At 49.1% G+C, this 27,936-nt stretch overlaps 2 protein-coding genes across 6 annotated transcripts; one reads left to right on the top strand and one right to left on the bottom strand.

The window, feature by feature from the left end:
• Positions 1-140: 140 nt before the first annotated feature.
• Positions 141-25,947, bottom strand: CUNH9orf78 (chromosome unknown C9orf78 homolog). 2 transcript variants are annotated; one of them, XM_027877709.1, is made up of 11 exons: positions 25,942-25,947; positions 21,282-21,287; positions 4,835-4,958; positions 3,820-3,879; positions 3,514-3,565; positions 3,231-3,301; positions 2,914-2,991; positions 2,302-2,499; positions 1,694-1,830; positions 892-990; positions 141-470 (listed from the first exon to the last, which is right to left on the bottom strand). In XM_027877709.1, exons 3-11 carry the CDS (start codon positions 4,915-4,917, stop codon positions 379-381), a joined length of 870 nt encoding a protein of 289 aa, XP_027733510.1. In that variant the 5' UTR covers positions 4,918-4,958; positions 21,282-21,287; positions 25,942-25,947; the 3' UTR covers positions 141-378. The 2 variants fall into 2 exon arrangements, with proteins under 2 accessions (XP_027733510.1, XP_027733511.1); XM_027877710.1 differs by having other exon boundaries at positions 4,835-4,943.
• USP20 (ubiquitin specific peptidase 20) lies at positions 5,503-26,101 on the top strand. Of its 4 annotated transcripts, XR_003570490.1 has the most exons (25): positions 5,503-5,573; positions 8,388-8,490; positions 8,869-8,922; positions 9,559-9,621; positions 9,752-9,883; positions 10,511-10,607; positions 10,798-10,867; positions 11,386-11,499; positions 12,282-12,360; positions 13,628-14,069; positions 14,954-15,091; positions 16,333-16,445; positions 16,865-17,037; positions 17,471-17,565; positions 18,061-18,094; positions 18,306-18,351; positions 18,614-18,794; positions 19,262-19,388; positions 19,483-19,652; positions 20,248-20,329; positions 20,598-20,706; positions 21,070-21,172; positions 21,399-21,470; positions 22,171-22,574; positions 26,090-26,101. XR_003570490.1 is itself a non-coding variant. In XM_027877704.1 (24 exons), the coding sequence occupies exons 2-24, from the start codon at positions 8,410-8,412 to the stop codon at positions 22,329-22,331; spliced, it is 2,736 nt and encodes a 911-aa protein (XP_027733505.1). In that variant the 5' UTR covers positions 5,503-5,573; positions 8,388-8,409; the 3' UTR covers positions 22,332-24,232. The 4 variants fall into 4 exon arrangements, 3 of the variants coding, with proteins under 3 accessions (XP_027733505.1, XP_027733506.1, XP_027733507.1); XM_027877704.1 differs by lacking the exon at positions 26,090-26,101 and having other exon boundaries at positions 22,171-24,232; XM_027877705.1 differs by lacking the exons at positions 5,503-5,573; positions 26,090-26,101 and adding an exon at positions 5,792-6,062 and having other exon boundaries at positions 22,171-24,232.
• The last annotated feature ends 1,835 nt before the right edge of the window (positions 26,102-27,936 follow it).

Genomic DNA, 27,936 nt, shown 5'->3' with positions numbered 1-27,936 from the left:
CTCCCAAGGGCCTTACCTTTATGAACCAAACAGCACTGCTGCTTTTAAAGGATCTATTATTTTAAGTACCTTTTTAGGAGGGTGAAAAAGTCTATAAAAGCAAGCTTGTTTTCTCACTAAAAAATGCCAACCATGAAAGCTCATTTTCCATTATAAAACTTCATTTATAAGAACATAGCTATATACAGGGTTTCACTGACCAAAGAGTTCACAATCACCTGCAAACTGATTCACTACAAGATCACACAGGAAAAGCTTCGTAGTTAACATCAGCATGTGAAGGTAGTGACTCTTCTCAAAATCCATCGCAGGTCACTGACACAAAATCCCTTATTTGTGGAAAATCCAAACAACTCCGAAGGCTTCAGTCCACGTTTATCAGTATCGCCTGTTCATCTTCTTGAACTTCTCATAGTGATAATCATCTGTGGCTTTTTCATTGAGGGGACGTTTGCGATTTGGAGGAGACCCTTCAAAGGAGAGAGAAGGAAATATTATTTCCCTGTCCTTCCACAGGAGACGTTGTCTTAACCCCACCACTTCCCTTACACAACCCCTTGCTATGTGAGGTTATTGCTTCAGCTGTCGCTGCTTCCCAGCTTTGCACCCTTTGCTGTTCAGCTTCTCAGACAGCTTTGGCAACACACTTAAGCTGTGACCTTCACTACTCCACCCTTGAGCATCTTTAAAAACATCCTCCACTCAGAGGGGTTCAGGTGTGACCTGGTAGTGGTCCATCAAGTGCAAACAACCAGCTCTCTTGGACTTAGATTGCTCCATTTCCCTCCTAGCTCAGGGCATCCAGGGGAGGTCAAAAGAGCCAGATGGTTTCTCTGTTTCCCTGAAGAGTTTCAGTGTATCTCCTTACAGCCTTTCAGATTCAGAACTTACGCTCAGGTTCTGGTCTCTCCGTGTCCCCCACTCTCAGGGGACGGGGCTTTGGCTCCTCTTTGTTCCTTCGCACTGGTGCGTTCAGCTCCTCGTGGTAAACTGGAAGAAGGAGAACATCAGGTAAGGAATATTATCTGGAGCACTCTTATCCAGATGGAAAAATTTCTATGGCATTTGTGACAAGTCATCTTCAGCAGAAACAACAACAGCTTATTGGAATTGGGTTTCTATCAGTACAGGCAAGATGGAGTACAGCAAATTTCAGTAGCAGTATTTCATCAGAAGTGGCTCAAACACTCTCCACTTCCTTCAGAACACACCAACCTGACCCCCAATCACCCCTGTGAGCATAGAAGGACACAGCAGAAGGCTGCCTTTCCTCCAGATGGCTGTGGTATGAGAGGCTCTCCCGGAAATTAATTCCCTTCTCCTGTCTAGTAAGGTCTGTGGCCACCTGTCCGCTCTGGCAGCCTAAAAAATGGACCCTCTCCACTATAAACTACCATTTATCATCCCAGACAGGGTAGGCATTTCCAGCACACGCTCAAGGCACAACTTAAAGAAAACATCTTGAAATTTATGAGTTGCTGTCAGCTGGGAGTTCAGAAAGTTCAGCCATGAGAATGAGCAATGAGAGTCCCTCTTCTTGCTGACAGGAAGAAGAAAAAGACCAGGCCAGATGTGGTCTGTATGAGCATCCCAGGAAAAGCAATTGTGGAGCTGCTTGTGCCAACACACAGACTTAATTTCTCCTGCGTCAGACTGTGTCCCAGCTGGGTCAGGAGAACTACACAAGACTTACATCTGTTGTGCTGGACATAATTAACAGCCATGTTGGTGGGAACAAAGGAAGTTTCGCTGTCTTTCTTCTTGTTCTGCTGCTCTGCCAGCAGCTTGGCCTTGGCCTCTTCAGTTGAGATGATATTTTTTATTTTTGCACTAGAAGAGAAAGAAAAAATACTCATTCGTAGTTCGAAAGGGTAGCAGGCACAGAAGTGCTAAGTGGATGGGTTTGGGGGGGTAGTAACAGCACTGCCATGGTACTTGATGTGTTTTTGGAGAGAGGAGGCATCGCTATAGAAGGAGGTGCTTTGTTTCAAAGACAAAAGAGAAGCTCCCATCTTTGTGCATCCTTTCAGTGCAGGGCATAAACGGGTCCTCCAGAAAGCTGACAGAGTCAGGTCACAGAAACTAAGAGCCTTTTCCCACAGGTCCCATAGTGGAGCTGCACTGAGCCCTGTCGCTGTGTAGGACGTGCTGTGCTGGTTACCACACTAATCCAAAGCAATTCTCAGTCCCACCCCAGAGCCAAACAGGGCTGTGTAATCCACCCATAGTGCTGCTCTGCCAACCAACAGCTTCTCATCCCGGAAATTCTGGCCGTAACCCACAGATCTGTGAACCACATACTCGATTCCCAGGTCCACTTCAGGAATGCCACTCAGCATCTGGTTGGACAGCATCTCCTCAGTCTTCTTAGCAGAGGAGACACGGATGTTCTCTGGCAGCTCGTACAGAGAGTCCTCAGCGTTCTTCAGCTTCACCTTCTGCTCCTCGTTCTCCACAATTCCCTTTCTCTTCTTCAGCTCAGTCTCGATGTACTTCATCCTAAACAGCAGCACATGAAGAACACACAGCATTTAATTCTGTGCCTGTGCTCCTGCCGAGCACAGCTGCATCCCTGTCCTGAAAGCCGAAACAGAAGAGAGTAATCTCTCCAAAAGAACTCAGCTAACATCAACAGCAAGAATTAATTGTCCAAGAAACAATCAGATTCTCCATGCTCTTTCACAGCCAGCAGGGAAAGCTCCCACTGGGATTTAATGCCAAGCTGGCTGGTTGTCACCTCCCAGCTCTGTCCGTGAAAAAGCCTTCTCAAGTGTGGCATGCAAGAAGTGAAAGGGCAAAGGAAAGTTTCATTGAGAATTAGGAGGATATTTTGGGATTACTCAGAATCCAAGACAGAAAAAAATAAATGGTGAGGGACCACCCAGGCCAGATCAACACCAGAGACAAACTCACATGTCAGCATCTTCATCCCGCCTGTTGGTTTCTGCTGAGAAGGAAGTTCCCAAGTTCAGATCTTCCTCTTCATTAATCCTAAGTGGAAGCCACAATGTTTTCAGGTTTTAGTGGAGGCTTTTTTGTTTGTTGTTTGTTTTTTTGGGGAGATAGGTGTGGTGTTCTTTTTAACCTAATTTAACAAGTTAGGGTGAAAACAACTGGCTGAACTGCGTTATATTAAACTCTCCGAAGTGACACAACATCTGGTTAGTTCATTGCCAGCTGTCATTTAACACTAGTCCAGGGAGAGCTTTTCAGAGCTCACATTCACCCACCTGTCCTTGCCTCTTTCCTTCAGCTTCTTCATGTCCACCATTCCCCCGGATTTTATCTTAAATGGGTCATCCTGTAAAGCAAGGTGAAGAGAAACCCTGAAGCTTCCCTCTAGTTTAATGCCAGTCCTCAACATCTGGATACAAACACAGAAAACATTTAGGAATTGTGCTGTGACATCAGTCCCACCCCAGGCCAGACTCACACAGTCACTGGCTAGACCACAGCAATGTTTTCACACCGTCACACCTCAGCCCCGGGGTGATGGCAGTGTCCAGCACTTACCACGAGTGTTGCTTCTTCTTGCAACTTCTCTCCCACAAGCAGAGCTACAGCACTGGTCAGGCAGATAAGGAAAGAAAATGGAATTCAGTGGAAGGAAACATATTACCAACAACACTGCATTGCTTTATCCTTCTCTAAGTCTGCCCCTCTTTTCCACTCTCAGGCTTTAACACAGAAACTCCTCTATCAGGAATGTGGGTTTGGCAGTATCTGACATGTAATGGTTTGTAAGGAAGGAGGCAGATGACGAGAGAAATGCACTGTTACATCACACCCTCGGACAAGACACAACTTCCCATCCCTTACCTCACCCCATTGGGTCGCTTTCTGAGGCTCTGAACTTCTTTGGCTTCCTCAAGTTTTAACCTGAATAAAATAAATACATTTGACTTAGTACTTGATGCATTTCTTTTAATTATTTTGATTTTCTGTAGTTAACATGGAATTTTCTAGTCAGACCTTGCCCTAAACCTCTGCATATCAGCATCCATTTTTCAGGTTAAATAGGTATTTTCTATTTATTTAAGCAATTTCGTGTATTTAAGCAATCAGAAAAAAACATCCCTGCTGGATTGAATACTGAAAGGCTTTAAGAAGAAGCCAATTTGGGAAGAACAAGCCAAGACACATCAGTGCATGGGCGACTCTGAAGAAAGCTGATGGTAAACTGAAAGCCCAAGTGTCTTTCTCTAAACTGACAGGCATCTTTAACTTCTGCAGGTATTCAGACTTTTCCTAATGACACATTTTTCAGTACCTGCCAAGAACTGTGCATCGCCAAGTGTTTTTTAGATATAAAAAACAACAAGGTCTTGTTGGGGATGAAAGAATCTGAGAACAGAAGGGACCCTCTGTGAGTGCCCATTTCCAGGAGGATGACGAGGGAATGTCAAGGAAGAGGCGGGTGCCCGGCAGGGACAGAAGGGTCTGTGGGGGTCAGGGTGGCCCTCAGTGTTTCCAAGCACAGCTCCCGGCGCTGTCCGGATCCAAACCCTCTCGTCTCCTGGCCGGAGCACCAGGGGATGAGAGGAGATGGACGAGACATCCCTGGGAACGGAGCTGTCACCCTGGAGCGGCCGGAGATGATGGAGAGATGAAGTGACACAACCATGAAACGGTGTGACCTGATGCTGTGGTGCAACTCAGTGACTCCATAACACAGTGGTTCAACACATGATGCACCTCGGTGACGATAAGACGATATGACACCATGTCGTGACGCGGTACTGCTGCACTAAGGCAGACCCGGCCACGCGTCCCCACTCCCGACCGCGCCGCGACCGCTGGGCCCGGCCGGGGCCCCCGCCGGCTCCCGACCCACCTGACCTCCTCGGCGAGCTGCTCGTCCTCCTCCTCCTCGTCCTCGTCCTCCCTGCGCCGTCGGAAGGACTTATTGGCCGGCATCGCTGCGGCCGCCGCGACACGACACGACACGATACGACACGACACGACACAGCCACCACCACTCTGCTCCCCCTCCCGCCGCCGCGTAGCGATGACGCCACAGCGCCGCGCCGAAGCCTGGCGGCCCCGCCCCCCTGCCAGCACCTTGTCCGGGCAGGAGCCCCCGGGAGCCCCCCCTGTGCCCTCCCGGGAGCAGCACCGGGAGCCCCCCGGGCCCCCCCTGCCTCTTCCGAGGAGCCCCCGTGTAATTCACGGGGGGCGTCCCGTTCCTCGCAGCCCCGCCGGTGGTCGCTGCGTGTCAGGGGAGCGCCGGTCCCACAGCCGGGTTTACAGCCCTTGCAGCGGGAGGGACGCGGCTCCTCCAGCCCCGGCCGCCCTCCGGTTCACCGAGCCGCGCTGTCGGGTGCGCCGGCTGAGCGAGGGGCCGACCCCCGACCGCAGGTGACGAGGGAACCCCCCCGGCCCGCAGGGGCAGCGCCGCCGCCCCCCCAGCCCGGTCCGTCCCTGCCCCGCCCCAGCGCGGCCCGGCCCGGCCCCCGCTCCTCCCCCGGCCTGTGCGGCCCCGCCGCTGCTCCGCCGGCTCCCCGCGCTGCCCGGGGCCCGCGGCCCTTCCCGGCGGCACGGCCTGCGGCGGGGGCGTCCCGAGCATCCCGCAGGTGAGCGGGGAAGGTGGGCGGGGGCGGCAGGGCCGTGCGGGGGGAGGGAGGGAGGGAGGGCGGCCGGGCCCGGGATGATGCAGCAGCAGCAGCAGCGGCCGCGGGGCTCCGGGATCCCCGGCTTTGGGGCGGCCCTGCAGCCCCCCAGGGCCCGGTGCCTTCCCCGGGGGCGACGGTTTGGAGGTTTCTCTTCAGCCTCCGTCGTGCTGAGCAGCTGTACCGGCTGTCGGGAGGGGATTTGTGTTTTGGGGGTCTGCTGTGCTCGAGGAGCGGCACAGCGGGGAAAGGGGGGAGTTCCCGGAGGTGTTTTTTGCCTAAAAGCTGAATCTCCGGGTGAGCCGTTGTGTTGTGACCTCCTGTAACAAATCAGTGTTCAGACTTGGCTCTGCTTTGCCTGCTCCACATAAACCTTCTGATTTCCCTGCAAACGTTCAGCAGCGACTCAGAAGCACCTCCTTTCTGCTCCTGCCTTGTCAGTAGGGCAGTTCGGTAAATATTTCTTTCTTTAGTATCTCAAGCATAAAAATGTCGCTGAGAACAACTGCAGATACTCCGTTCCCTCGGTGGGTTATGCAAGACCAGACCCGGTAGTTTGTTTTGTGGATGAGCAGTGCAAAGATCTCTTTTGTTTATGCAGTTACTCCACAGTCGGTCAGCCTGCATGGATCTGAAACTCTTGATAGCTTGGCTCTAGCTTTGGTACAAAACCACACAGTTGTTTTAAGCAAAAAAAAAGAAAGAAGACCAAAAAACCCAAGCCCAAGAAATGTGTTCCTGTAGAAGGCGGTGGGTTTGACAGCAATTTAAGCAACTGAAAGTAGGTTGCAGTTACGGTGGAATTGTTCTGACATGCTCGTGTACTGTTCCTCCACAGTGGCGCTTGAGAAAGACAGGCTGAGGGACTTGTTTTAGGGTAACTTCTTTTGCCATCATCTGCAGTACGTTTTGACAGGCTCAGTTCAGCTCTCTGGCAGTGCTTTCATGAAATTCCTGGTTTCCTGCGCAGCGTCAGAGCTCTGTGTGTGTGTGTGCCAGCTAAAGCTCGTAGGGCAGAGCCGTGGGAAGGCTGAGGTTGAACATTTCCTTCTCAACAGTCACAACTCGATCCTTTTTCTGACGTGTGCTGTCAGGGCTGGGAGGCAAAAATGAGGTTTCCCCCTGCTTTGTTAAAAAAGGGGAAGCCCTGTGTGGGAACCCCAGTGCTGGAAAGTCTAAAGGCATGGTTTTAATTTTGGGTGGTGGAGAGGGGTGGCCCCATGGAGGGCACTGAAACCATCCATGTCCACAAGACTGAATTAACACCGTGTGCTCCAGAACTGGCTCCTTGTTTGCTTGAGCTGGTGAAGATAAGGGGTCTGGAATTAATTTTAAAACAGTATTTTGTTCACTAGATTTTCTGGGAAACATCTGGGAAAGAGACAAGAAATCAAGGAAGGTGAAATAGCAAACGTGGCATTAATACTTTTTTTTTTTTTTTAATTGGACCAGCTGATGCATTTGGGAAAACGGGGTCGGGCTTGATGAAGGGACTCAGAGCCTGAAATGTCCCAGTTTTATGTGTTAGTCAAAGCTACTGTGCTCTTGTCACTTGTCTTTTAAATCAACATGTGTTACGTGGTGCTGTTTTCCTTTCTCTGGGAAGCTGCATGGAATTGCTTCATTGTTTGTTAAGCATCTCTTCCCAGGCTACAGAGATCCAGGTCAGCACCACTGGGGTGTTTTCTACCATGCACGTATGATTTCTTCCCCCTCCAGTTTTGCTTTGCTCCTCCTGTCAGTTCATTCAGCTCTGCAGAGTGCTGAGAAAACATTGTAAAATTATCCTTGAGGGTTTGTCTCCTGCCAAGGCAAGGTGCTAGGCAAGCTTTTCCACTCCCAAGAAAAGTGTTGCTGCAATGGTTTATTCGTATATCTTTTTTTTTTTTCTTTTCTTCCCCCTGTCAGTGATTCAGACCAGATAACACTGGGAATTCTTTCAAATGTCCTCAAAATGTGAAAAAAACCCACCAAACGGTATAGCAGCTCTGGAGTCATTAACATCAAGTTCATCAGATTTTTCCACTTCTTTCTTGCAATGATGTGGGCTTTTCATATCTGCTTCATTTCCAGCCAACAGTAATATTTTTGATCCTGGTCTGCGCTATTAATATCACTTGTTCTTCTTCTTTTTTTTTTTTTTTTTAACAGCCATGAGTGAGGTTATTTAAGTTAAGAAACACCAAGTCCTCTCTTTTTTTTTTTTTTTTTTTTTTTTTTTTTTTTTTTTTTTTTTTTTTTTTTTTTTTTTTTATAACTGCATGTTACTGAGACATATTTAAAGTCTTTTACATACCCATGGACCACCATGAAACTGTTTATTGTGCTCATGAGCACACAGCTATGAAATCCTCTGTTCTTGTGGTGCTTGGACATGTGAGCCAGGTGGAACAGTGCGTTGTTAAGTTTTGCACAGTCTCAAGAGTTATGTGGCTCATACTGTTAAAAATCTGCCTGTCAAATGGTAAATTCCTCAGAGACTGTAGCCTGGTTATTGGTGTTACAGTTCATTTAAGTTTATTCCCCTCTTGCCCAGCTTCATTTGGAACTAATCATATATTTAGTGTTTGATAAAGGAGTGTAACAGCAAAGTGTGAGATTGAGATCAGCTGGAAGACACCACAGGCTCCACACTGGTGTCTTGGATTTGTTTCAGTCTCTGAACCTTAAAGGTGGATATGTAACCTCTGATATGCAAAACATGCCAAGGTATCTTCTAACAATCTGTGAGAGCAAACCTGACATGTGGGTAAAAGGATCTATCTGTTCTTGTCCTAGGAAAACATCCCCCTTGGTGAAAATGGGGGACACACGAGACATCTGTCCTCACCTGGATTCCATAGGAGAGGTGACCAGGGATGACCTGCTGCTCAAATCCAAGGTACAGGGTGTTGTGGTTGTTGGTCCCTTCCCTTTTAGCTGTTGTGCACGGGTTTGCATGTTTGCTTTTTGAAGAAAATGCTGCCTGTCTCCAGAGAGAGGAGATCTGATCTACTCTGCACATGTCCCATAAAATCATCCTTTGTGACCCCCCCCGATCTCTTCCTCCCCAGGATATTTTATCCTGCTTAAATGTGTCCCTTAGCTAAAGTGCTGCAAATTGCATGTATTTGACTGGAAGTGTGCTATTAAGGAATGAAATGCTGGGAGCTGCAGGTTGGCAAGGGCTGTCTCACGGAGAAGTTTCCCCACTCTTGAAGGACTCGGTTACTTAAAAACCAACCAAGCAAACAAACCTTCTTTTGTCATGAATATGCAGGGAACTTGCCAGTCCTGTGGAGCTGTGGGACCAAACCTCTGGGCTTGTCTTCAGGTAAAAATGGCTTCTTATTTGTGTGCATGATGTGGTGGGACTTCACTTGAATAGTAGGAGGCAAAGAGGGGGTTGACAGTGGAACTATCCATGTCTTTTTGATGGATTCCAAGGAGGAGACTCCCTAGAAGAAAGGGCAATGCTGTCAGAATCTGCCAAGATGTAAAAGTTCACTCCTGGTAGGGAATTGCCCCTGCAATTCCCAGTAGGAATGAATAAAATGCCCAGTGTTGACTGTGGGCTGCCTGTGCTGCCACCTGTGAGGGGGCTGCAGGGTGACACCTTGGCAGACATTGCTCAGGGCAGTGTCAGGGAGGGAATGCCACAGGACATGTGGGTGGGAAGGGGCAGTTTCTTTCTACACTGGAATCCCCAGGAGGTTTGAGGCTGCTCAGAGGAGCTGCCCGTTGGAGCAGCGACCTCGGAACGCAGTCTTTACCTGGGTGCGAACCTGATTCCAGGCTTCCTTTCTTAAATCACTTCTAAATATCCATCAGTTCTGAATTTCCATCTCCAAATTAAAAAAACTGGCAAGGTAATTCTGAAGTTGCTGCTGGTGGGACTGGAGTTGCAGAGTGTTTTGTGAAGGCTCTAATTTGATGTGTCTGTTGTGCTTTGGCTCTCTTCCCTCTCTAGATTGGTTGTCCTTATGTTGGTTGTGGGGAGTCCTTTGCTGACCACAGCACACTTCATGCACAGGTGAGCTTTCCTCTGTCATCCACATTTAGACACAGCTGGATTTCCCCCATTCCTGGTAGTCCTGTGCTTCAGATTGCACCAGCTGTCAGAGGAGACCCCTTATTTCTTGCCTTTTTTTTTTAATTTTTAGGCCAAAAAGCACAACCTGACGGTGAACCTGACCACGTTCCGGGTGTGGTGCTATGCCTGTGAGAAGGAGGTGTTCCTGGAGCAGAGGCTGGCAGCTCACCCACCCTCCCCCCCCGCCAAGCTCACTGAACCGGTGGGTCTGTGTCACACAGGGCCAGGGTGGAATGCTCGGCTGGGCTTTTGTTTGCCTGGTGTAAAATTAGCCCAGTGGTTTCTGCTGTTGTGCAGGTGTTGTTGTCACAGGAGCTCTTTCACTGAAAGTAGCCAGAGGACCAGTAGCCCTGCCTTACGGGGTCTGCCAGCAAAAAGACTTTCAGATGACTTGGGGGTGGGAACTCGATGATTTTTAAGGTCCCTTCCAACCCACACCATTCTATGATCCTATGATTCTATGACTTCAATATCCATTCTGACTTTATTTTTAACCTTTTCTTGCCTCTTCTGCGGGGAGGAACCACTGCAGCTGTGCTATCTTAATTTTCAGTGCATGGCCCATGGGAGTTGTAGCTGTCAGACCAGACACACGTACTTGTGACACTGCTGCTCGTTCCTGATGCCTCTTATCATGTGTACTGAAAGCAGTAATGGCACTATTTCCATTCCCTCCTGGCACGAGTGAGAAGGGTAGACAGTGCAACTGGTTCTTCTCTCTGCAGAGTGCATTTCTTAAGGGCTGGCTCAGTTTATATGTGAGATAATATCTCTCACAGGTCATCATTCATTTCTCTCACTGAGACTTATTTCTCTGTCTTTAATCTAGGACTCTCCTTTGCCTGCTTACCCTCTGAAAGCTGTTCCAATTGCAGTGGCTGATGAGGGCGAATCTGAGTCAGAGGATGATGATTTGAAACCAAGAGGTAACTTTGCATCACGTGGATGAAAGGGCTGGGAGGGCAACTCTGCAGTCTGTAGGATCTGCACTGGGAGGCTCCTGGGAGCAGAGTGTGGAGACTGCCTAGAAAGGGTTGGATTCCCTGTTCTTTGGGGAGGAATATAGAAAGCAGCATGTCTGGAAAGTGATTCATCCCTCTCTTGTTTGTGCTTTAGGCCTTACTGGAATGAAAAATCTTGGGAACTCCTGCTACATGAATGCAGCACTTCAGGCTCTCTCTAACTGGTAGGCGTGAGGGCCTTCAGTGGCATCCTTCACTAAATACCAAAAGTGTCACCTCTGATCTGAAACCTCCACGAGTCTTGCAAAGAGAGCTCAGCCAGCCTAAGGGCAGAAAAAAGTAGTGTTTGTTTAGGGCGACAGAAGTGTTACAGCAGGAAATTGCTTGAAGTAAAACTTCATAATTTCTATTGCAACAGAAAGTATTTATCCTGTGGAAAGCCGTGTCACATCTCTTTATTCTCCCCAGCGATACTCTAACAACCCATATCATAAAACATTCTCTAGCCATCCTGCTGAGGAATAATTCTAGGATCTCTTCCCTGTACTGGGAACAGGTTCACATCAGCCTTTTCCATTTGTTTCAAGTTAGAGCTCAGATCTGCATCTGGAACCGTTTCTTCCCTTGATTTAAAAGCAGTACTTTAAGCGTGCTTTTGATAAGGCCTGCATTTAAATTTTAATAAACCCTTAAGCAGAAGCAGAGGAGAAATTTCTGAATCCTTGTCCTCTCTCTCTTGTAGCCCACCTCTCACACAGTTTTTCCTGGAATGTGGTGGACTGGTCCGTACAGATAAGAAACCCGCGCTGTGCAAAAGTTACCAGAAGTTGGTGTCTGAGGTTTGGCACAAGAAACGGTGAGTGGTCACCTCTGATCTAATCTGGCCAGGCCTCATAGATGTGCCAGTTCTGAGATCTGGATGGAAGAACTGATAAAGAGATTTTTACTGAAGAGAGTGGAAAATGCAGGTGACATTTTGGGAAATGTTTGCTACTGGTTCAAATCTTGACCAGTTCAAAGGAAAGTGCAAAATTATGCAGCTCTGTTAAAATCTGAAGTTGTCTGCTCTGTGCAATCCATTAAAAACCATCAAACTAAGAATTTAATTTAAATGGCATTGCATGTTTGCCTTGTGTTTGTTTTTAACAAGGCATAAGTGAGATACAGAACAAAAGTGAACTGTGTCTTTGTGGAGGAGGAGGCTCTAGACTTTGAAGCAATATCATGTCATTTTGATCTTGGTTTGTTTTACCCCTTTTTCTGGGTGGTCAGCCCACCCAGATTTTGAGCCAGACATGGTGCTGCATAATCCAACCAAGAAACTCTTAATTGCCAAACCCTGCTCTAGAAAGAATCAGTTGAGAGCATTCAAAGTATGGACAGAGCTGTAAGTGATATATGCTCTGGGGAAGAGTCTCTCTGGAAGGACAGACTGAAATGGCTGCGAGGTGTTTTCTCTCTCTTGGTGTGTTTGTCGTCCAGCTAATGCAGAAATCTGTGCCCAGGCTTTGCAGGTGCATAATTGTCTTTTGTCCTCTTTGACTGATTACCACACCCTCTGCTATGGCCTATTAGACAGACTGGCTCCAGGCCCAATAGGCAAACTAACTCATTTTTTCTTTTTCCATGTCTAAACAGCCCGAGCTATGTTGTTCCAAGCAGTCTATCCCATGGAATTAAACTCGTCAACCCCATGTTCCGAGGCTATGCACAGCAGGTGGGGCCTGAAAAAACCCATGCCATTGTTCCAGAGGTTTTCCATATTCCATAATTCCTGCAGTGGTGGTGCTTGTGTTCAGAAGGAAGAACTTGAGCTCAGGGGTTGTGGCCTTTTTTTGTATCAGTATCAGTGATTTGGTAGAGCACTGGGGTGGGATCTGGGAGACCTGGGTTCTTGCTGGTTCCAAGTCAGTTCATTTTCTTGTGTCAGCTTGCTTACCTCTGAAATTATGATGGTCAAATCCTCTATAAACAGCTTTGAAGGCTATTGATACCTGCTATATAAGAATTTGGTATTATTTCTTCACATCAGAGCTGAAAAACCTGGATAAATCTGTACTAAAAACTCAAAGATGTGAGCGTTCTATGTTCTCTTTCTGGGGAATTGCAGCAAACTGAATCTTATATAAAGATAGTATCCTTTCCTTTTTCTTTGAAGTCTTTATCAGTGTAGCTGCTCTGTTTGTTCTTTAGAATTAAGTGTAAACAAAAAACTATGATTCAAAAATTTGCAAGAGAAGTGACAGTACATCTAAACCATGATAGTGACAAGAAATCAAAACAGAGGATAAAAATAATGATTAATGAAAGAACTTCTATGTCTGTCTTTGATGTGAAGTACATTGGCTTGGAAAGCTCTCATCTCTAAAGAGATAAAATTGAAGGCAGGGCAGGCTAAAAGCCAAACTTCATAAAATAACAGAAACATCATAATTAACTCTCTGGAGTTGTCAAAATACCAAGTTGCTTTCCAGCAGCTCCTTTGAAGCCAACATATCAGCTCTTTTACCATGTATTATGAATGTAGGAGCTTGCACCTAGATAGTATAGCCAAGTTCCATTCCTTGTTTATTAAAGATTTTAATCTGCCCTCTCCAAGAGATGGATTACCATGAGCAGAAGAAACCTGCTGTTTTCATCAGGTCTCTCCTTATCTCTTGCCTCTTATCAGTGGCAAACCCCTGACAAATAAGCTCCTGCTTTGCAAGCTGCTCTCTGGCTTTTCAGTGTCTTTCAGCTGAAGATATTCAGATAAAAAAAAATTGGGCCTTTTATTATTTAGGAGTTAATAGCATTCCTGTAGCAGAGAGGCCCTTTGGTGCATGGCCATGAGCCTCTCTCTGCTCCAGCCAGGTCTCCACGTGCTGCAGAGCTGGCTGACCTTTGTGGACAGTGTTGGAATAGGCTGAGAGTGGGGCCACTCTTGTCCCTCTCATCTGCCCCATTTCTGGCTGGATACTGACATGGAATCCCTTGGTTTTCAGGACACCCAGGAGTTCCTGCGGTGCCTGATGGATCAGCTCCACGAGGAACTGAAGGAACCAGTTGTTGCAGAGACGAGGGATTTGGATACCATTGACCAGGAGGACAAGCGGGAGGGGGACCGGAGCCCTTCGGAGGATGAGTTCCTGTCCTGTGACTCCAGCAGTGACAGGGGTGAAGGAGAAGGACAAAGTCGGACCACAGGGAGCGTGGGAAGTGGCTCCCTGGCAGAGACAGAGCTGTTGATCCAGGATGAAGCAGGGAGAGGGATCTCTGAGAAAGAGAGGATGAAGGACAGGAAGTTCTCCTGTGGCCACCGGCGCAGCAACTCGGAGCAGGTGGATGAGGATGCAGATGTTGACACTACCATGATGGCAGTTGATGGCAGAGCCTCACCTGAGATGCTGCCAGCTCCCCGTCCTGCCAGCCCGTGTAGGACACCAGGTACGCACCTCTGCCAGTCAGGATACCTCTGAGAAGACGTGTTACATCCTGCACAGGGACTGTGGTGTGGTGCAGTGGGCAAAGCACACATAATGGGACTGTTCCTTCTCTGGATTTCAACAGATTTTGCATCCAAGGTTTTCCTTAGTCATGCCTTTGTCTATAAGAAAATACACTAGATGAGCCAGAGAGGTGCTTAGCCAGGCCAGAGTGCTGTGAGCTCAGTAAAGGCACATCAGTGTCTTTACCTGCCTCTGCCAAACCTGCAAACACTGTGTTTATACCTTTTAAGAAAAAAGGGTTTGTATCTGTATGTTGCTTTATTTGATACTCTGGCCTGGGGCAATAATAGCTGTGGAAAGGGCATGGGAGAAGGTGTTTGCTGATGTTGGACTGTATGCTTTGGGGAGAGAAAAGGGAGAGGCACAGTTTGTGCATTTCTGTGTCTCGGGGAAAAGAAAAGAGCAGCAGTGTGGAGTCACCTCAAGCTGAACATACCCGATCTTTCAACGCTTCTTTATGTAAGAGTCTTACTCTGCCAGCTGGCACCGAAGGCAGCAATGCTGTTTGTGTCGATTAGGGCTACAGGAGCAAGCTGCAAAACCTAATTAGTCATCTAAGTGTGAAAAAATGGCGGGTTGTTTTTGGTTTTTTTTTCAGTGTGTGATTATTAGCTGTTCAGTGTAGCTCTGCGTGCACTCTCACCCGTGCTCCGAGGGAGCTGTGTCTGCCAGCCTGTGCAAGCAGGACAGTTAACTGTGCCTTTGGGAAAGATTCTGTGCCGGAATACAGAGCTGGGCTGACACCAATGGCAGTGGGGTTGCCTTTCATAACTGGGGTTTTCACTCTTTTTCACCCTTTTCTCTCCCCCTGTGCCCAAGCAGAACCTGACAATGATGCCTACGTGCGCTGCTCCTCGCGGCCCTGCAGCCCAGTCCATCATGAGATGCACTCCAAGCTCTCCAGCAGCCCTCCTCGCTCCAGCCCTGCCAGGATTGGACCTTCCTACGTACTCAAGAAAGGTAGTGCAGACAGGGGTTGCTGGGAGGCAAAGGGGGGAGCTCGTAGAGGAGGAGGGGAGAGAAGGAATCCATCGTGGTTCTTGATTAACAGATATAAACAGTGCTGATTCCCCTGGACATCAGTGCATTCTAAAATAGTATTTGGCACAGACTACAGTAAAGCTGCAGGTAAAGTCAAGGTCTGGGTAAAACAATATTCTAGTTTGTTCTTACACTGGAGCCTGAAATGATCTCCATGTCTGCATCTGCTGTTTTGTCATGAATAAAATGGCTCTGAAGTCCCAGGCACAAGCTCTGTCCCTTCAGGGGAGTGGGGAGATGCATAAACATTTGTCTGCCAGACTTGAATTTCATAGCATGTGGGCCAGAGGACTGTAAGATGTTGTTACTGACAGAGCTTCCTGCCTCTTGGACAGCCTGGGCTCACAAGAATGGAATTGAGGCTGCAGATGTCCCTCCAGTGCTGGGAGCACTGTCAGGGCAGAGCAGAGCCTGGCCTGTGTTGTTATCAAACCGGTCTCTTCATCCCAAAGCAAACTGCAAATCAAAATCCCTCCACGTTGCACAGTCTGCAAACACAATGGCATGTGCTTGTACCACTGTCCCTACAGCTGTTCCATGAGGACATTCTTTCTTCAGCTGTGTCCCAGCCCCTTGGCTGAGGTCAGCACAGCCACAGATGTCCTGGCTGGATGAAGAGCACTCTGTCTCCGTGCACGTGTGTGTGGGGGGAGGGTTTGTCATTAAACAAAACTTTGCATTTGGCCAGTCCCTGTTGTGGAGAATCCTCTCCAGTGTAAGAAGCCTGGGGAACACGTGGCCAGAGGGGAAAAAAAAAAAAAAGACAAAGTACATAGACAGGTCAGGGGGGAGAGGAGGTAAAGTGCAAAGCTTAGAGCAAAATGTCGCAAGACTTAAAAAAAGCAGGGGCTGTCTGTGGCAGAGCCAGGCTTTTAAACTTGTAAGAGGATGGAAACAGGATTTCCAGTAAGACAATTTCTGCCTCCTGAGAGCTGGCACACTGCTGTTGGCTCAGTTGGCTGCCTCCCCTTTCCCATACCACACACAGCAGCAGCGTCCTCCATGTCCTTTAACTACAGGCTCCACCATCTCCCTGCCATGCACTTGGGGTCTGAACATCGGGACAGTGCTTGTCTCATGTTCTTATGTGACTGTGTGACTCTAGGGAGACAGGAGACTGAGAGGGAGTTACTGCACAGTGGGGCTTCCTTGTCTTTCAGCCCAGATGCAGGCTTCTGGGAAAAAGAAGAAGGAACTCCGTTACCGCAGCGTGATCTCCGACATCTTCGACGGCTCCATCCTCAGCCTGGTGCAGTGCCTCACCTGTGACAGGGTGAGTCCCCTGGGCCCTGTCAGCCTCACAGCGCAGGTTTCAAGCTTGTAGATCCCTTCCCTAGGGAATGGTGTTGCTCTTCCCAAACCCTGGGATGCAGAGGCCTGCTAAAATGGGGATGGGTGATGGCAGAGGAGATGGGTATCTCTGGAGGGGTCTGTTTGCTGATCCACATTACTGAGTTGGCCCAGCATATCAGATTCACATTAGGAAACTCAGTCCAGTGCTACAAAAGCCCTGACAGAAGTCAGTCTGCTGACAGCAGGGATGAATAATTAGCCAGAGCAAGTTGCTCCTACTGCCAGCTCAGGTTTCTAGCTCAGACAAAATCCAAGCAGTGATAAAAGGTGATGAAGGTCAGGTCCCATCTCCATTGCACGCACAGGAAACCCAGACCTCTTCCTCTTGGATATTTCCAGGTTTCTACAACAGTGGAGACATTCCAGGACCTGTCACTGCCAATCCCAGGGAAGGAGGACTTGGCCAAGCTGCATTCTGCCATCTACCAAAACGTGCCAGCTAAGACAGGGGCATGTGGGGACAACTATGCCTCCCAAGGCTGGATTGCTTTCATCATGGAGTATATCCGGAGGTGTGTTCCCTGTGCAGGACCTTTTTTTTCTCTGGAGTTTGCTCTGCAGTGCTGGAAGGCAGCTATCCCTAACCAGTGGTCACTTGGAACCATTCCTTGGAGGACATGTGGCACCTCACAGGGCTTTGAGCCTTTTCATCTAAACCAGTTGTTACCATTCCTCTAGTTCTGTCACTCACCTTGAGAGCTCTTGTGCAGCTGATCATCCCTCACTTCTGCCCTCCAGAGCAAGTTAATTCTTGGGGTAGTTTTCCAAATCATTTCCAGTTTGAGCAGCCACAGTAGGAAACATCAGCTGAGAGCAGTCCTGCTTTCCCTGCTCCTCTGGGATGTAGGATGAGCTTAGGAAGGAAACCCATCATCCATTTGGGGTTTTGTACACCAAAGCATTCAGCTATTTTATGTGTAACTCTTAATCCCTCCTCCTCTGCAGGTTCGTGGTGTCCTGTATCCCTAGCTGGTTTTGGGGTCCCGTGGTGACACTGGAGGATTGCCTTGCTGCCTTTTTTGCAGCAGATGAGTTGAAGGGTGAGTTTTCTTCAGTGGGGTCTGACAGCCTGGAGGAGCATTTTGGAGGCAGATTAAAGCTCTGGCAAATCCTGCCTTATTATGTCACTTAGAGACTGGCAGTACCAAAAGTTGGCAGCTCAGCATCTCTGTGCAGGACTGAGTTGTCCCACCTGCTCAGGAGTGGGAAAGCTGGGTGAGAGTGCCCTCAGCAAGGAACAGACATAGCTGTGGGTTGGTTGAGTGCTAAGTTTCTTTGCTTTCTCCATCAACTTCTTAAGTTTTAGGGGACTCAATTTGCTGTTTGTGTGGTGTTGGTGGGCAGTTCCATACTTTCCTGTTAGTTGCATTCTCTTCTTGCCCACACTTACTGAGAGGAGTTGTTTTGATCTCTTTTCACCCTGGCTTCCCCAGGAGGATGTTAACGTGGTTTCTCTGCCTTGGTGGAAATGTAGCTGTGTGAGCCCTGTGTGCTCTGAACAACTGCATTAATGGCTCTCTTCTCTCTGTCTGCAGGGGACAACATGTACAGCTGTGAACGGTGTAAGAAGTAAGTTGGCATTATCTGTCTCGTGCTGCTTCTCTGGAACTTTATTTCTCTGTATTGCTGTCCAATATTTTGCTGTGCCCTCTACCTGGACACCTCTTCTGCTGGAATTCAGGATTTCCCTTGGATTCCAAAGTGAGCAAGACCCAGCCTTGCCTTTTGGCACCCCTTTGCTTTAGAGGGTTCTCACAGCTCGTTTCTTTTCCTCCCTCAGGCTGAGGAATGGAGTGAAGTACTGCAAAGTCCTCCGGCTCCCAGAGGTGAGTGAAGGCACCTTGTTCTCTGTTTCCCTTTTAGCAGCCCTGAGGAGGTGGGGAGGCCAGAGGTGGAACAAAAACAGCAGTTTGTTTTGATGGCAAAGTCCTGTGTCTAGACCAGATGAGACTTTCCCATATTAAACTGAGGAGCCAGCAGGGTTCATGAGGAACAGGCAGAGAACTCTTGCAAAGATCAGACACACAGAGATGTGCTGTAACTCACAGTAACACTGGGCTTTGGTGTCCTCTGTCCTTGGTCTTTCAGATTCTTTGCATCCACCTGAAACGGTTCCGGCATGAGGTGATGTATTCCTTCAAGATCAACAGCCATGTCTCCTTCCCCTTGGAAGGGCTGGATCTGAGACCTTTCCTTGCCAAGGAGTGTGTCTCCCAGATCACCACCTACGACCTCCTGTCAGTCATCTGTCACCACGGCACAGCAGGCAGTAAGTCCTTCAGCTGGGAGCAGGGGCAGAGGAACAGCAGTGGGAGGAGCGTGTTCAGGACTAGCCAACACCTCTGCTGGGCTGAGGGGCAGTGTAGGGCCGGCCCCCTGCATTCCCAGCCTTGTGCAGCCTCTGCCCTTTGAAAGTGAACCAAGCAGCTTCTGACAGATCCCCTGCAGCTATTTCAGCCTCACTATGGGCTTGGCTCAAACCCTTTCCCAGTGTTCAGTCTTGCTGAGAGGCTCTTACAAGGAAGTCAAATCAGGGTGACAGTGCCAGGCTCTGCTGCTCCTGCAGAGCTTGCCTGAACAGGAATTATCCTTTTTTTTTTTTTTTTTTTTATCTTTGTGTGTGTCTGTCTCTCTGTTCTCTGCCAGCAGCTAATCCTGTTTGTGCTGCTGACATTATCCCAGGCCTGCCTTCTGTCTGCACTGTGAATCCCAGCAGGGCTGTGCTCTCTGTTCCAGGTGGCCACTACATTGCCTACTGCCAGAACGTGATCAACGGCCAGTGGTACGAGTTCGACGACCAGTACGTCACCGAGGTGCACGAGACCGTGGTGCAGAATGCAGAAGCCTACGTCCTGTTCTACAGGTGAGCTGAGCCCTGCTTGCAGAAGACCTAGAAATGCGTTTCACAGACGTGAGTTTCCAGGAATTGTTTAATTTTCTTCCCTCCACCTCTTCAGGAAGAGCAGCGAAGAAGCTGTGCGAGAGCGCCAGAAGGTCGTGTCCCTGGCCAGCATGAAGGAGCACAGTTTGCTCCAGTTCTACATCTCTCGAGAGTGGCTCAATAAATTCAACACCTTTGCAGAGCCTGGGCCCATCACCAACCACACCTTTCTGTGCTCCCATGGAGGTAAGGCTGCTGGACCTGGGAGCAGCACCTCTGGGCTGTACCTTTGTTTCCTGGTGCATGAACAAATGCAGGAAGAAGCTCCAGCTGCCACCCTGATACAGGGGATGCTCCAGTGGGATCCTCTTTGGCAGAAACTCCAGCCTGCTCAGGGAGGGATGAGACAATCACCCATTGTGCTGCTGGTTGGAGGCCTGGGGAAACATCAGTTTCCAGTTCTCTGTGTTTAAAAAGAAGCCTGTAGAAAGCAGATAGGGCAGCATTTATCTGTGTTGCCCTGTCAGCAAGGCTGGCCCTCAGGGTTTGTTTGGAAAGCAGAGCTGATACCATGTCTGACTCTTCTGCTGCTTCATCAGTCATGCTGGGGAGCACTTGTGTTTGTAAATCTCCCACTGGAGTTGAAACACTTGATTAGAAATTGAGGCCGTGAATTGAGAAACGTCCACAGCTGATGAACTCCTGGCTGTCTTCTATTAGCAAAGGGAGCAGATTCTGGAATCAAGAGTTTTCAGAAAGGAAAATCTGCCTTTTTATTTGTGTCTGTTTTGCACAGCAATAAGTTCCCTGATTAACTCTTCCCCTTGCCTTTCCTCCACAGGGATCCCTCCTAATAAATACCATTACATCGATGATCTGGTTGTGATTCTGCCCCAAAACGTGTGGGAATATCTCTACAACAGGTGAATGTGACCATTTCATTCTTTCTCCCAGTATTTGGTAGAGTTTCCTGACTGAAGTCAGAATAAGGTGGATCAGTGCCTGTCCCAGAGCACTGGGTGGTCCTCAGTGGTTGAGTAAAGGCAGCTCTGTGCCCTCGGCTGCAGATGCTCCTCCATCACCAGTGTGTGGAGTAGTAAAGGAATCCATGTCTGTAGGATGCAGGGCTGCTGGGAAGCATTTCCATTCTGCTGCAGCTCCCCATTGCCCTGCCTCTCTCCCCGTGCTCAGGTTTGGGGGGGGCCCTGCTGTGAACCATCTGTACGTGTGCTCCATTTGCCAAGTGGAGATCGAAGCGCTCGCCAAGCGCAGGAGGATCGAAATCGACACCTTCATCAAGGTTGGCATGGGGAGCATCTGGAAGCAAAGCAAAGCAAAGGGTGGAGGGGGGGGGATAAAATGGAGACCTGGAAAACTCGTGCCAGTTTTCCAGAACATGATCTACAGCACAGGCAGGAGGTTGGCCTGGGGGTTCCCCAGTGCTGGCAGCACAGGGGAAGGGCAGCTGGGACATGAAATTGCTGTGCACACACAAAGTGTGAAACCATCCTTGTCTCTTGCCTGCTCTGGTGAGCAGGAACAGGGTGAGAATGGGGTTCTACTGGAGAATGGCAGGGCTGCCCTAGAGTTAATGCAAGGGGCCCCCTGAGATCTCAGGAGTGAATAAATCTTCCCTGCATGTCTCTGTTCTCTGCTCTCCCAGCTGAACAAGGCTTTCCAGGCAGAGGAGTCTCCAAGTGTCATTTACTGTATCAGCATGCAGTGGTTCCGGGAGTGGGAAGCCTTTGTCAAGGGCAAGGATAACGGTAAGGATCAGGGAGCAGGGGATCTGCCAGGGGTGAGAGGTGGAATGGAAATGAGTCCATTTGTTGGGCCCTGGGTGAGCACTGCCCTGGCTGCAGGGATGAGACATCAGCCCCCCTGGCTGCCTGCAGGTCCCCAGAAATGACAAGAGAACCAGCTCAGGAAAGAAGCTGGATCTGGAGGCAGTGAGGAAAGCAGATGGTTTCTGACATGTCTGTTCTCCCACAGAGCCTCCCGGACCAATCGACAACACCAAGATTGCCCTCACAAAACCGGGAGGACACGTGCAAGTCAAGCAGGGTAAGGCTTGTGCTTCTGCCTTGCTGTGTTCCTGAAGGGGGAAGAGACTGTTCCACTGGATCTGGGGGTCCATAACGAAGCAGTCACAGAGCAAGATGGTGTTGCAGAGAATGACAGTTCTCTGCCCAACCCCAATCTGCCTGCCACTGAGCCAGTTCTCCAGTGGCAGCTCCTGCATGGCCAGCTTGCTGCTGTGCCTGGTTCCTGCAGCCCCCCCAGCTCCTGCCTTGCTGCTCCCCAGGCCCCTTCCACCATTCCCCTTCATGTTATGCCTTGGATCTCGTGTTGCTTTTGACTTGGTCTTTACTCAGCATCTGCTGTGATGCAGCTTCTGAGGTAAGAACAGCCTCATGTTGTGCCTGAGGAGGTTTAGGCTGGATATTAGGAAAAATTTCTTTATGGAAAAGGTTGTCAAGGTTTGGAACACACTGCCCAGGGCAGTGATGGAGTCACCATCCCCGGAGGGATTTGGAAGACGGAGATGTGGTGACTGGGGACATGGATTAGTGATGGACACACTGGAGCCCTGATGCTTCCAGGAGGTGGCACTGTGGGGGCTGCAGCTGTACAGGGTCAGGGGGGTGGGGGCTTTGGTAGGGACCACCAGTGCCTCCTCTCCCTGGGGTGAGCTGTGCAGGGAGGTGGTTGGAGAGAACATCCTGGCGTTTCCCCCCTGGATTAGTGCTGTCGTCCCTTCCAGGTGCTGACTACGGGCAGATTTCTGAGGAGACATGGGTTTATTTAAGCACACTGTATGGAGGGGGCCCGGAGATTGCCATCAGACAGAACGTGGCCCAGGTCCAAGAGCTGGAGAACCACCACGGGGAGCAGAAGATCGAAGCGGAGACACGCGCAGTGTGACCTGAGTGGGACCGGGGCAGGGAAGGCACAGACACCTCTGTGTGGGGGTGGAGGGCTGGGGAGTCCTGAGGGGTCAAACCTCTTCTTGTCTGGTACTGGAAGGTGTGTACAGCTCCCCCCAGACTCCTGGGGCAGGCAGGCTTCCTCCTCATCCTTTCAACGTGGTTTTGAGCACAGGGTGGTGCTGGGATGGACTGGGAGAAGGCTCTAACTCACCTCTGGCTGCAGCCACACCTCACGAGGGTTGTCCTGACCCGAGCCCTCCCCTCTTTCCTTTGCTTACAAGAAGCCAGCACTCCCAGCTTGTCCCCAGCGCACCGATCTCTGCTCCTGTGCAGGTTTTGCTTTCGGCACTTTTCTTTTTAACTCAAATGTACGAAGACAATGAAATGTTATTTATGTTTCCAGCAGGCAGTGTTGCTACTAGAGAAACCTGTTGTTTGAGGCTGAGGAAAGCCACGAGGTCTCCCTGGGGTTTTGTGCTGGTGGTGCACAGCTGTCTCAACTTCCTAGTTTTGCTCTTTATCGAATTCTTGCGAATTCAGTTGCAACCAACTAAGGAATTTGGAAAGAGACTGTTCCTTTCTGCTCTCACTCCCAAACCCTCACCCTCACAGTCCTGCAGAATTTCATTTTCTCCTGTCTGATTCCACGTGTTCAGCACAGTTTCAGAGAACAGAGCTGGAAGGTGAGTCCTCCCTCCCACCACCTTCATTCCCCCTGCACTCTTCCTGCTGAGGCTCCTGGCACTGTGGAGCTGTGGGCTGGAACCTTTGAGGGTGCAGCTCACGGGGTGGTACCAGGAGGGCTGGGCTGGACTGGGACACAGCACAGCTCCGATGCAGATTTTGGGACTCCTTGTTCCTAACCCAGTTCTCAGAGTGACCCTGCCATAAGCTGTGTCTCCACATCTGTCATGACAAGCAGGGGGGGTGTGAAGGATGAGGAAGGGCTCCTCTGTTCCCACAGAGCCCATTCTGAGGGGAGAGGGTCTGGCTGGGCAGGGCCCAGGCTGGGGAAGCAGCTTTTTAGGAATGAGCTGCTTCCTGCTAACAAGCCCCTACCTGTGTGCTGAGGTCATTCCAGATGTCCTTTGTGTATACAGTGGCTCATTTAATGAATTTGCTCCCCTATCTATTGCCACCAGTGCAGCCAAGGAGCAGCTGATGGAGAAAGGAGACAGGAACGAAGGCAAACAAGGCCAAACTCCCACTTTTCTCAGCAGGGCTGTTCTTAAAAAGATTTTCGTTCATCTTGTAAGGCAGAAAGGCAAGAGTTAAATCTTTGCAAGGCTTTGAGTGAGGTTTAGTGGAGGCAGAGAAGGAAGAGGTGCCTCCCATGGCCTGAGGAACCAAACTGTTTTCGTGGTGCTGGATGATTGCACAGCATCCAGTCTGGCCTTAATGGTGCCAGACTCCACCTGGGGCTGGGACCTCCCAAGCTCCTCACCTGAAAAAGAGAGGGAGGGAGGGGGAGGGAAAGGCTGCTCCTTAACTTAGAGATAGAAGGGGGTAGGACAGGAGAACTTGAGAAGAAAAATGTGGCCTTCAGATTTTTTTTTTTTTTTTATTAAGATCAAATATTTGCTGCAAACGGCAGCTCCTTTAAAAACTGTCTGTAAACGGTTCAGCATGTTAGTTTTACAATCCTGTTTATGGGATGCTTGTATAGACCCAGACAGGCCCGAGGGGGAGGTCAGAGAATGAGCCACTGTTGGGATTCTCATTGTTCCAAGCTGTCTTTGTTCCCCACTGCAGCAGCCCCGGGATCTGCTGCAGAGCCTGCAGGGCTGCATGTCCGTGTTGTCCGAGGGTGCTGTACAGACTGTAACGACACTCCTGTGCTTAAGTGTTAGACCTTGTGCTGAAAATGTGGTACAATAAATACCTGTGCATTCAACACGCTGCTGCCCTGCCTGGTGAGGGGGACTGACAGCTCCAGGGAGCTTGGGGGTGGGGACAGACCTCCCTTCACCTTTCATTTACCCCATTTCACCTGAGCGGGCCTCAGGAAGCACAGATTGGTCATGACATTCATTACTATTCTGGAAGTAACTGGCAAGGGAAGGAGTTTCATTGAGCTGTTCTAGGATTCTAAAAGAGAGTTTCCTGTCACTGTTTTGTGGCTAAAATGTCCCTGGCTGATACCATTCCCCTTCCTTGGTAACACACACGTCAGCAGCTCTGGCACCAAGGCCCTGGGGAATGCCAGGCTGTCACCCCTGAGGATTAAACAGTTTCTAAAACAGCCCGAGGGGCTGCAGGAGCAGGAGTTCCCTGCCCACGTGGTGAGTGACACAGGCTCAGCTGGAGCTGGGTTAACAAGAACATGCAGCTTGTTCTTGAGCAACGTGGAGTCAAAACGTGCATCTCACAACCCAACCCGTCACCTGAGCAGCTGCTGAACAGCTCCTGGAGACACCAAACACCCTCCCACACAGGGGACTGTTACAGACCAAACAGCTCTAGGGCTGCTCTGGCAAAGCCACAACTGTGCTTTGTGTTACCCTCTGCCTGTTCAAGCACCCCAAGGGTCAGCAGTTCTGTGTCCAAATTCCATCTGAAATCCCACTGCAGCCTCGCTTCCCTCCGACTCCACTGGAGAAAACTTTTCTGAGCCCGTCTCAGATGCAGCTCTGGCTCTGGGAGCTGCTGCCAATGCTGAATCAGTTCTTTTTGCAAATCATTTTCCCCTTATTTGACGAGGTCCCTTGCTGATTGCAAAAAAGGGGAGATGAAAGAACTGCTCATGCATTGGCCTGATGAAGCAAATCTCAGATTATCTGCTCCCCCCCCTGCAGGCCCCTGGGAGTGCCAGTTCAGTTCACAGGTGCTGCTCCTCTTCCCCTTGAGCAGAACAGAGCTGTGACAGATGATGAACCCTGTGCCCCACACTCTCACCTGCCCTGCCTCAGCCCCTGGGAAGGGGAATTGGCTCTTCCTCTGGAGATGCAGCACCCACATCGCTGCAGTTTCACCTGCTTGAGCCCACGAGGCCACACCTTGCTGGGTGGGACCTCCCCACCCTCCCCCAGGGCCACAGCACACCCTCCCAGTGCACACCCAGCCCCTGCCCACGCCCCCATCAGTGACAGCCCAGACACAAAAAGCTCATTTTATTTTCTTCTCCCTTATTGCTCAGCTTGGCTTCCGCCCCCCCAGCCCTCACTCACCCCTTTGGTTGTGCTGTTTCTATTTCAAGTCAGCAATGCTGATTCTGTGAGAGATAAATCCAAGCCAGAACCAGAGGGACATCCCCCTCCTACTCATTATTTCCCAAAACCACAAAGACCAGCAGCCTGTCACAAACAGCCCCGATTTGTCCTGATCTGACAAGGGTGTTAATTAGTGCTGGCAAAGAACAACTGAAATCCTGCTTAAAAAAAGAGAGAAAAAAAAAAAAGAAAAAAAAAGTCAATTTTAACTTAGAAAAACCAAATAATCTGCAGATTATTTCTCAGATAAAATGACCAGCCAGGTGTCACCTGCTGAACGGGACAACCACAAATCCTGGTGGCCCCTGGATGGGCTGTTTCCAGTGAACTGGACAAAGGGGTGATGGAGGAGCTGGGCAGAAGCCAGAGGGGGTTTTGTCTCAGCTAGAAACACACACAGCTCAGCTACTCACCAGCCCTGCACGTTAAAATGGAATTGTAGATGGTACAAGTCTCTCAGCTGAGTTTTCCCCAGCTTTCCAGTTCTCATGGATTCCTACCAAAGTGGGAAAAGGCACAAACCACCTGCCCTTCCCAACACCAGCTCCAGCCACAATGTTTTTCTCCTCAGATGACGGATTAAAAAAACAACCCAACCACTGCATTCTCTCCTCAGTGCCAGCTGGAAAGGTAAAAGTTTGATAATATCATTGTCCCAAAGTGACCTGACATGAACTGGCTCTGTGGGACAGTCAGAGCCAAATTAATACTTCAAATGCCTGAAAATTCCAGTAGGAAACAATAAGAAATTAAAAGAAAAAAACCAAAACCAAATCTGGTTGATCAAAAGGCTCCAGTGCAACTGTATTTCTGGAATTAAATGTTTATTTAAATATGCAGATGACTCTGTTTCATTGCTACAAGGTCAATATTCGCTTTCAAATGGAAGCACTTTATTTGGTTGAATTCTGTCTCCAGAAATGAATGGGCAACACCAGAACCTTTTACACTGGCAATGAAATCACAACACTGAGATGCCACCGAAGTCTCGAGATCAGTGCTCAAACACACATACACACACATATACAAATAAAAAAGTGCTCGACATCATCATGTTAAAATAGAATTTTGGCTTCTTTTTAGGTCTTTTGACATTTCAGGCAGGAAAACAAAAACCAAAGAACAATATGCATCAAACTAAATGAACTTCTGAAAAATACTCAGCATTAAACACAACTTTTGAGTATCAGTAAATATGTTTCTTCTCTATTTACAGGTGTTAAGAAAGGGCATTAGAGACTTTTGCTGGGGGGTCATGAGATTTCATAGATGTACAGTCCACGCTGCTGGGCAGGATTAGTAAATTCAAGCAGAGTTTTTATAAACCAGTCACATCTTTAGTTCTTCAGCATTTGCCAAAGGTAAATTCTACAAAAATTCCTCGTTCATTACCCTGGATAACGGCAGCGGAATAAACGTGTGGAGGCTACGACACATGACTGTCACTATTTTTGAAACAACTTTTTAAGACCCAGGCTTTTGGGAACTAGTTGCCAAGTTTATAAAAACTCCATACGTGCTCTTTCCATAAAACTTTGGGAGTCAATCAGTCAGCTAAAGCTAATGCTCCTTCTACAGCACAATTGAGCAACACAGACATTGCAATTGTTCCAATGTTCCACAGAGGCTGACAATAATATACTGTCCACCCAGATTAAATATAGAAAAGCAAACTTTGATCTAATTTTTACATAGATGGCACAACAACAGGTGAAAATGAATTCTTAGCTGCTGATTCGACAGTGCATCGGACACGAGAATAAAAATACTGCAGCTAAAAATATTTTAAGGATATTTTTTGCAAACCCCCCCCCCGCCCCGTTACCTGCTCAACCCTTTAGATACCCTGAGGGAGATGCCACAAAGCCTTTGCACAAAGCCACAGGTGCCAGCTGTGGGCATCCCCCTTGGGGTCTCATGGATCTGAACAGCTCAGTGACCGCAGTAGCAGCAATGACAAGGATGTGGTTTAATGGATTATGACCCTCTGATGTCGCAGCACAACGGCCTCGGGATTGGTGTTCCCCGTGCTCAGCACAGGCTCCAGAGCCACCTGGGTAGAGTTTAAAACACAAACCTCCTGCTGGTTGATGCTGGCAGATATTAAGCACCATCACTGCACCAGCTACAGGATGAACTGTAGCACCGAGGGACTTCGTGCTAGTGAAAATAAAAATCAGTGTCTTGAAGGGAGAGAAAGAGGCAGAGTTATGAACACAACACATAACCCAACTGAAAAACTACTTCATCCTGCAGGGGAAGGGCCCAGGCCATCCCCAGCATGGAGAGTCTGCGATTCTGGGATGTGTTTCCATGTGCTGACCCTACACAACAGCACAGCAGGCAGCAAAACAACACTCGCCTGTCTGCAAACTAACCCTGAGAGGTTTA

This window comes from Empidonax traillii, unplaced genomic scaffold, assembly GCF_003031625.1.
Source record: "Empidonax traillii isolate 1590-97213 ecotype Southwest subspecies unplaced genomic scaffold, ASM303162v1 scaffold34:size3740991, whole genome shotgun sequence".
NCBI classification, from domain to species: Eukaryota; Metazoa; Chordata; class Aves; order Passeriformes; family Tyrannidae; genus Empidonax; species Empidonax traillii.
Note: the sequence above shows the minus strand (reverse complement) of the source record. Positions and strands in the feature narration are given on the sequence as shown.

Bases quoted from the DNA above. Each gene is read 5' to 3' on its own strand.
- CUNH9orf78 (XM_027877709.1), bottom strand. From the start codon at position 4,917: ATGCCGGCCAATAAGTCCTTCCGACGGCGCAGGGAGGACGAGGACGAG. The intron at 2,992-3,230 runs GTGGGTGAATGT...GCTTCCACTTAG, and splicing joins AAGGAAAGAGGCAAGGACAG to GATTAATGAAGAGGAAGATC. The intron at 1,831-2,301 runs GTATGTGGTTCA...TTTCTCTTCTAG, and splicing joins GAAGTGGACCTGGGAATCGA to TGCAAAAATAAAAAATATCA.
- USP20 (XM_027877704.1), top strand. From the start codon at position 8,410: ATGGGGGACACACGAGACATCTGTCCTCACCTGGATTCCATAGGAGAG. The intron at 9,884-10,510 runs GTGGGTCTGTGT...TCTTTAATCTAG, and splicing joins CCGCCAAGCTCACTGAACCG to GACTCTCCTTTGCCTGCTTA. The intron at 21,471-22,170 runs GTAAGGCTTGTG...CGTCCCTTCCAG, and splicing joins ACACGTGCAAGTCAAGCAGG to GTGCTGACTACGGGCAGATT.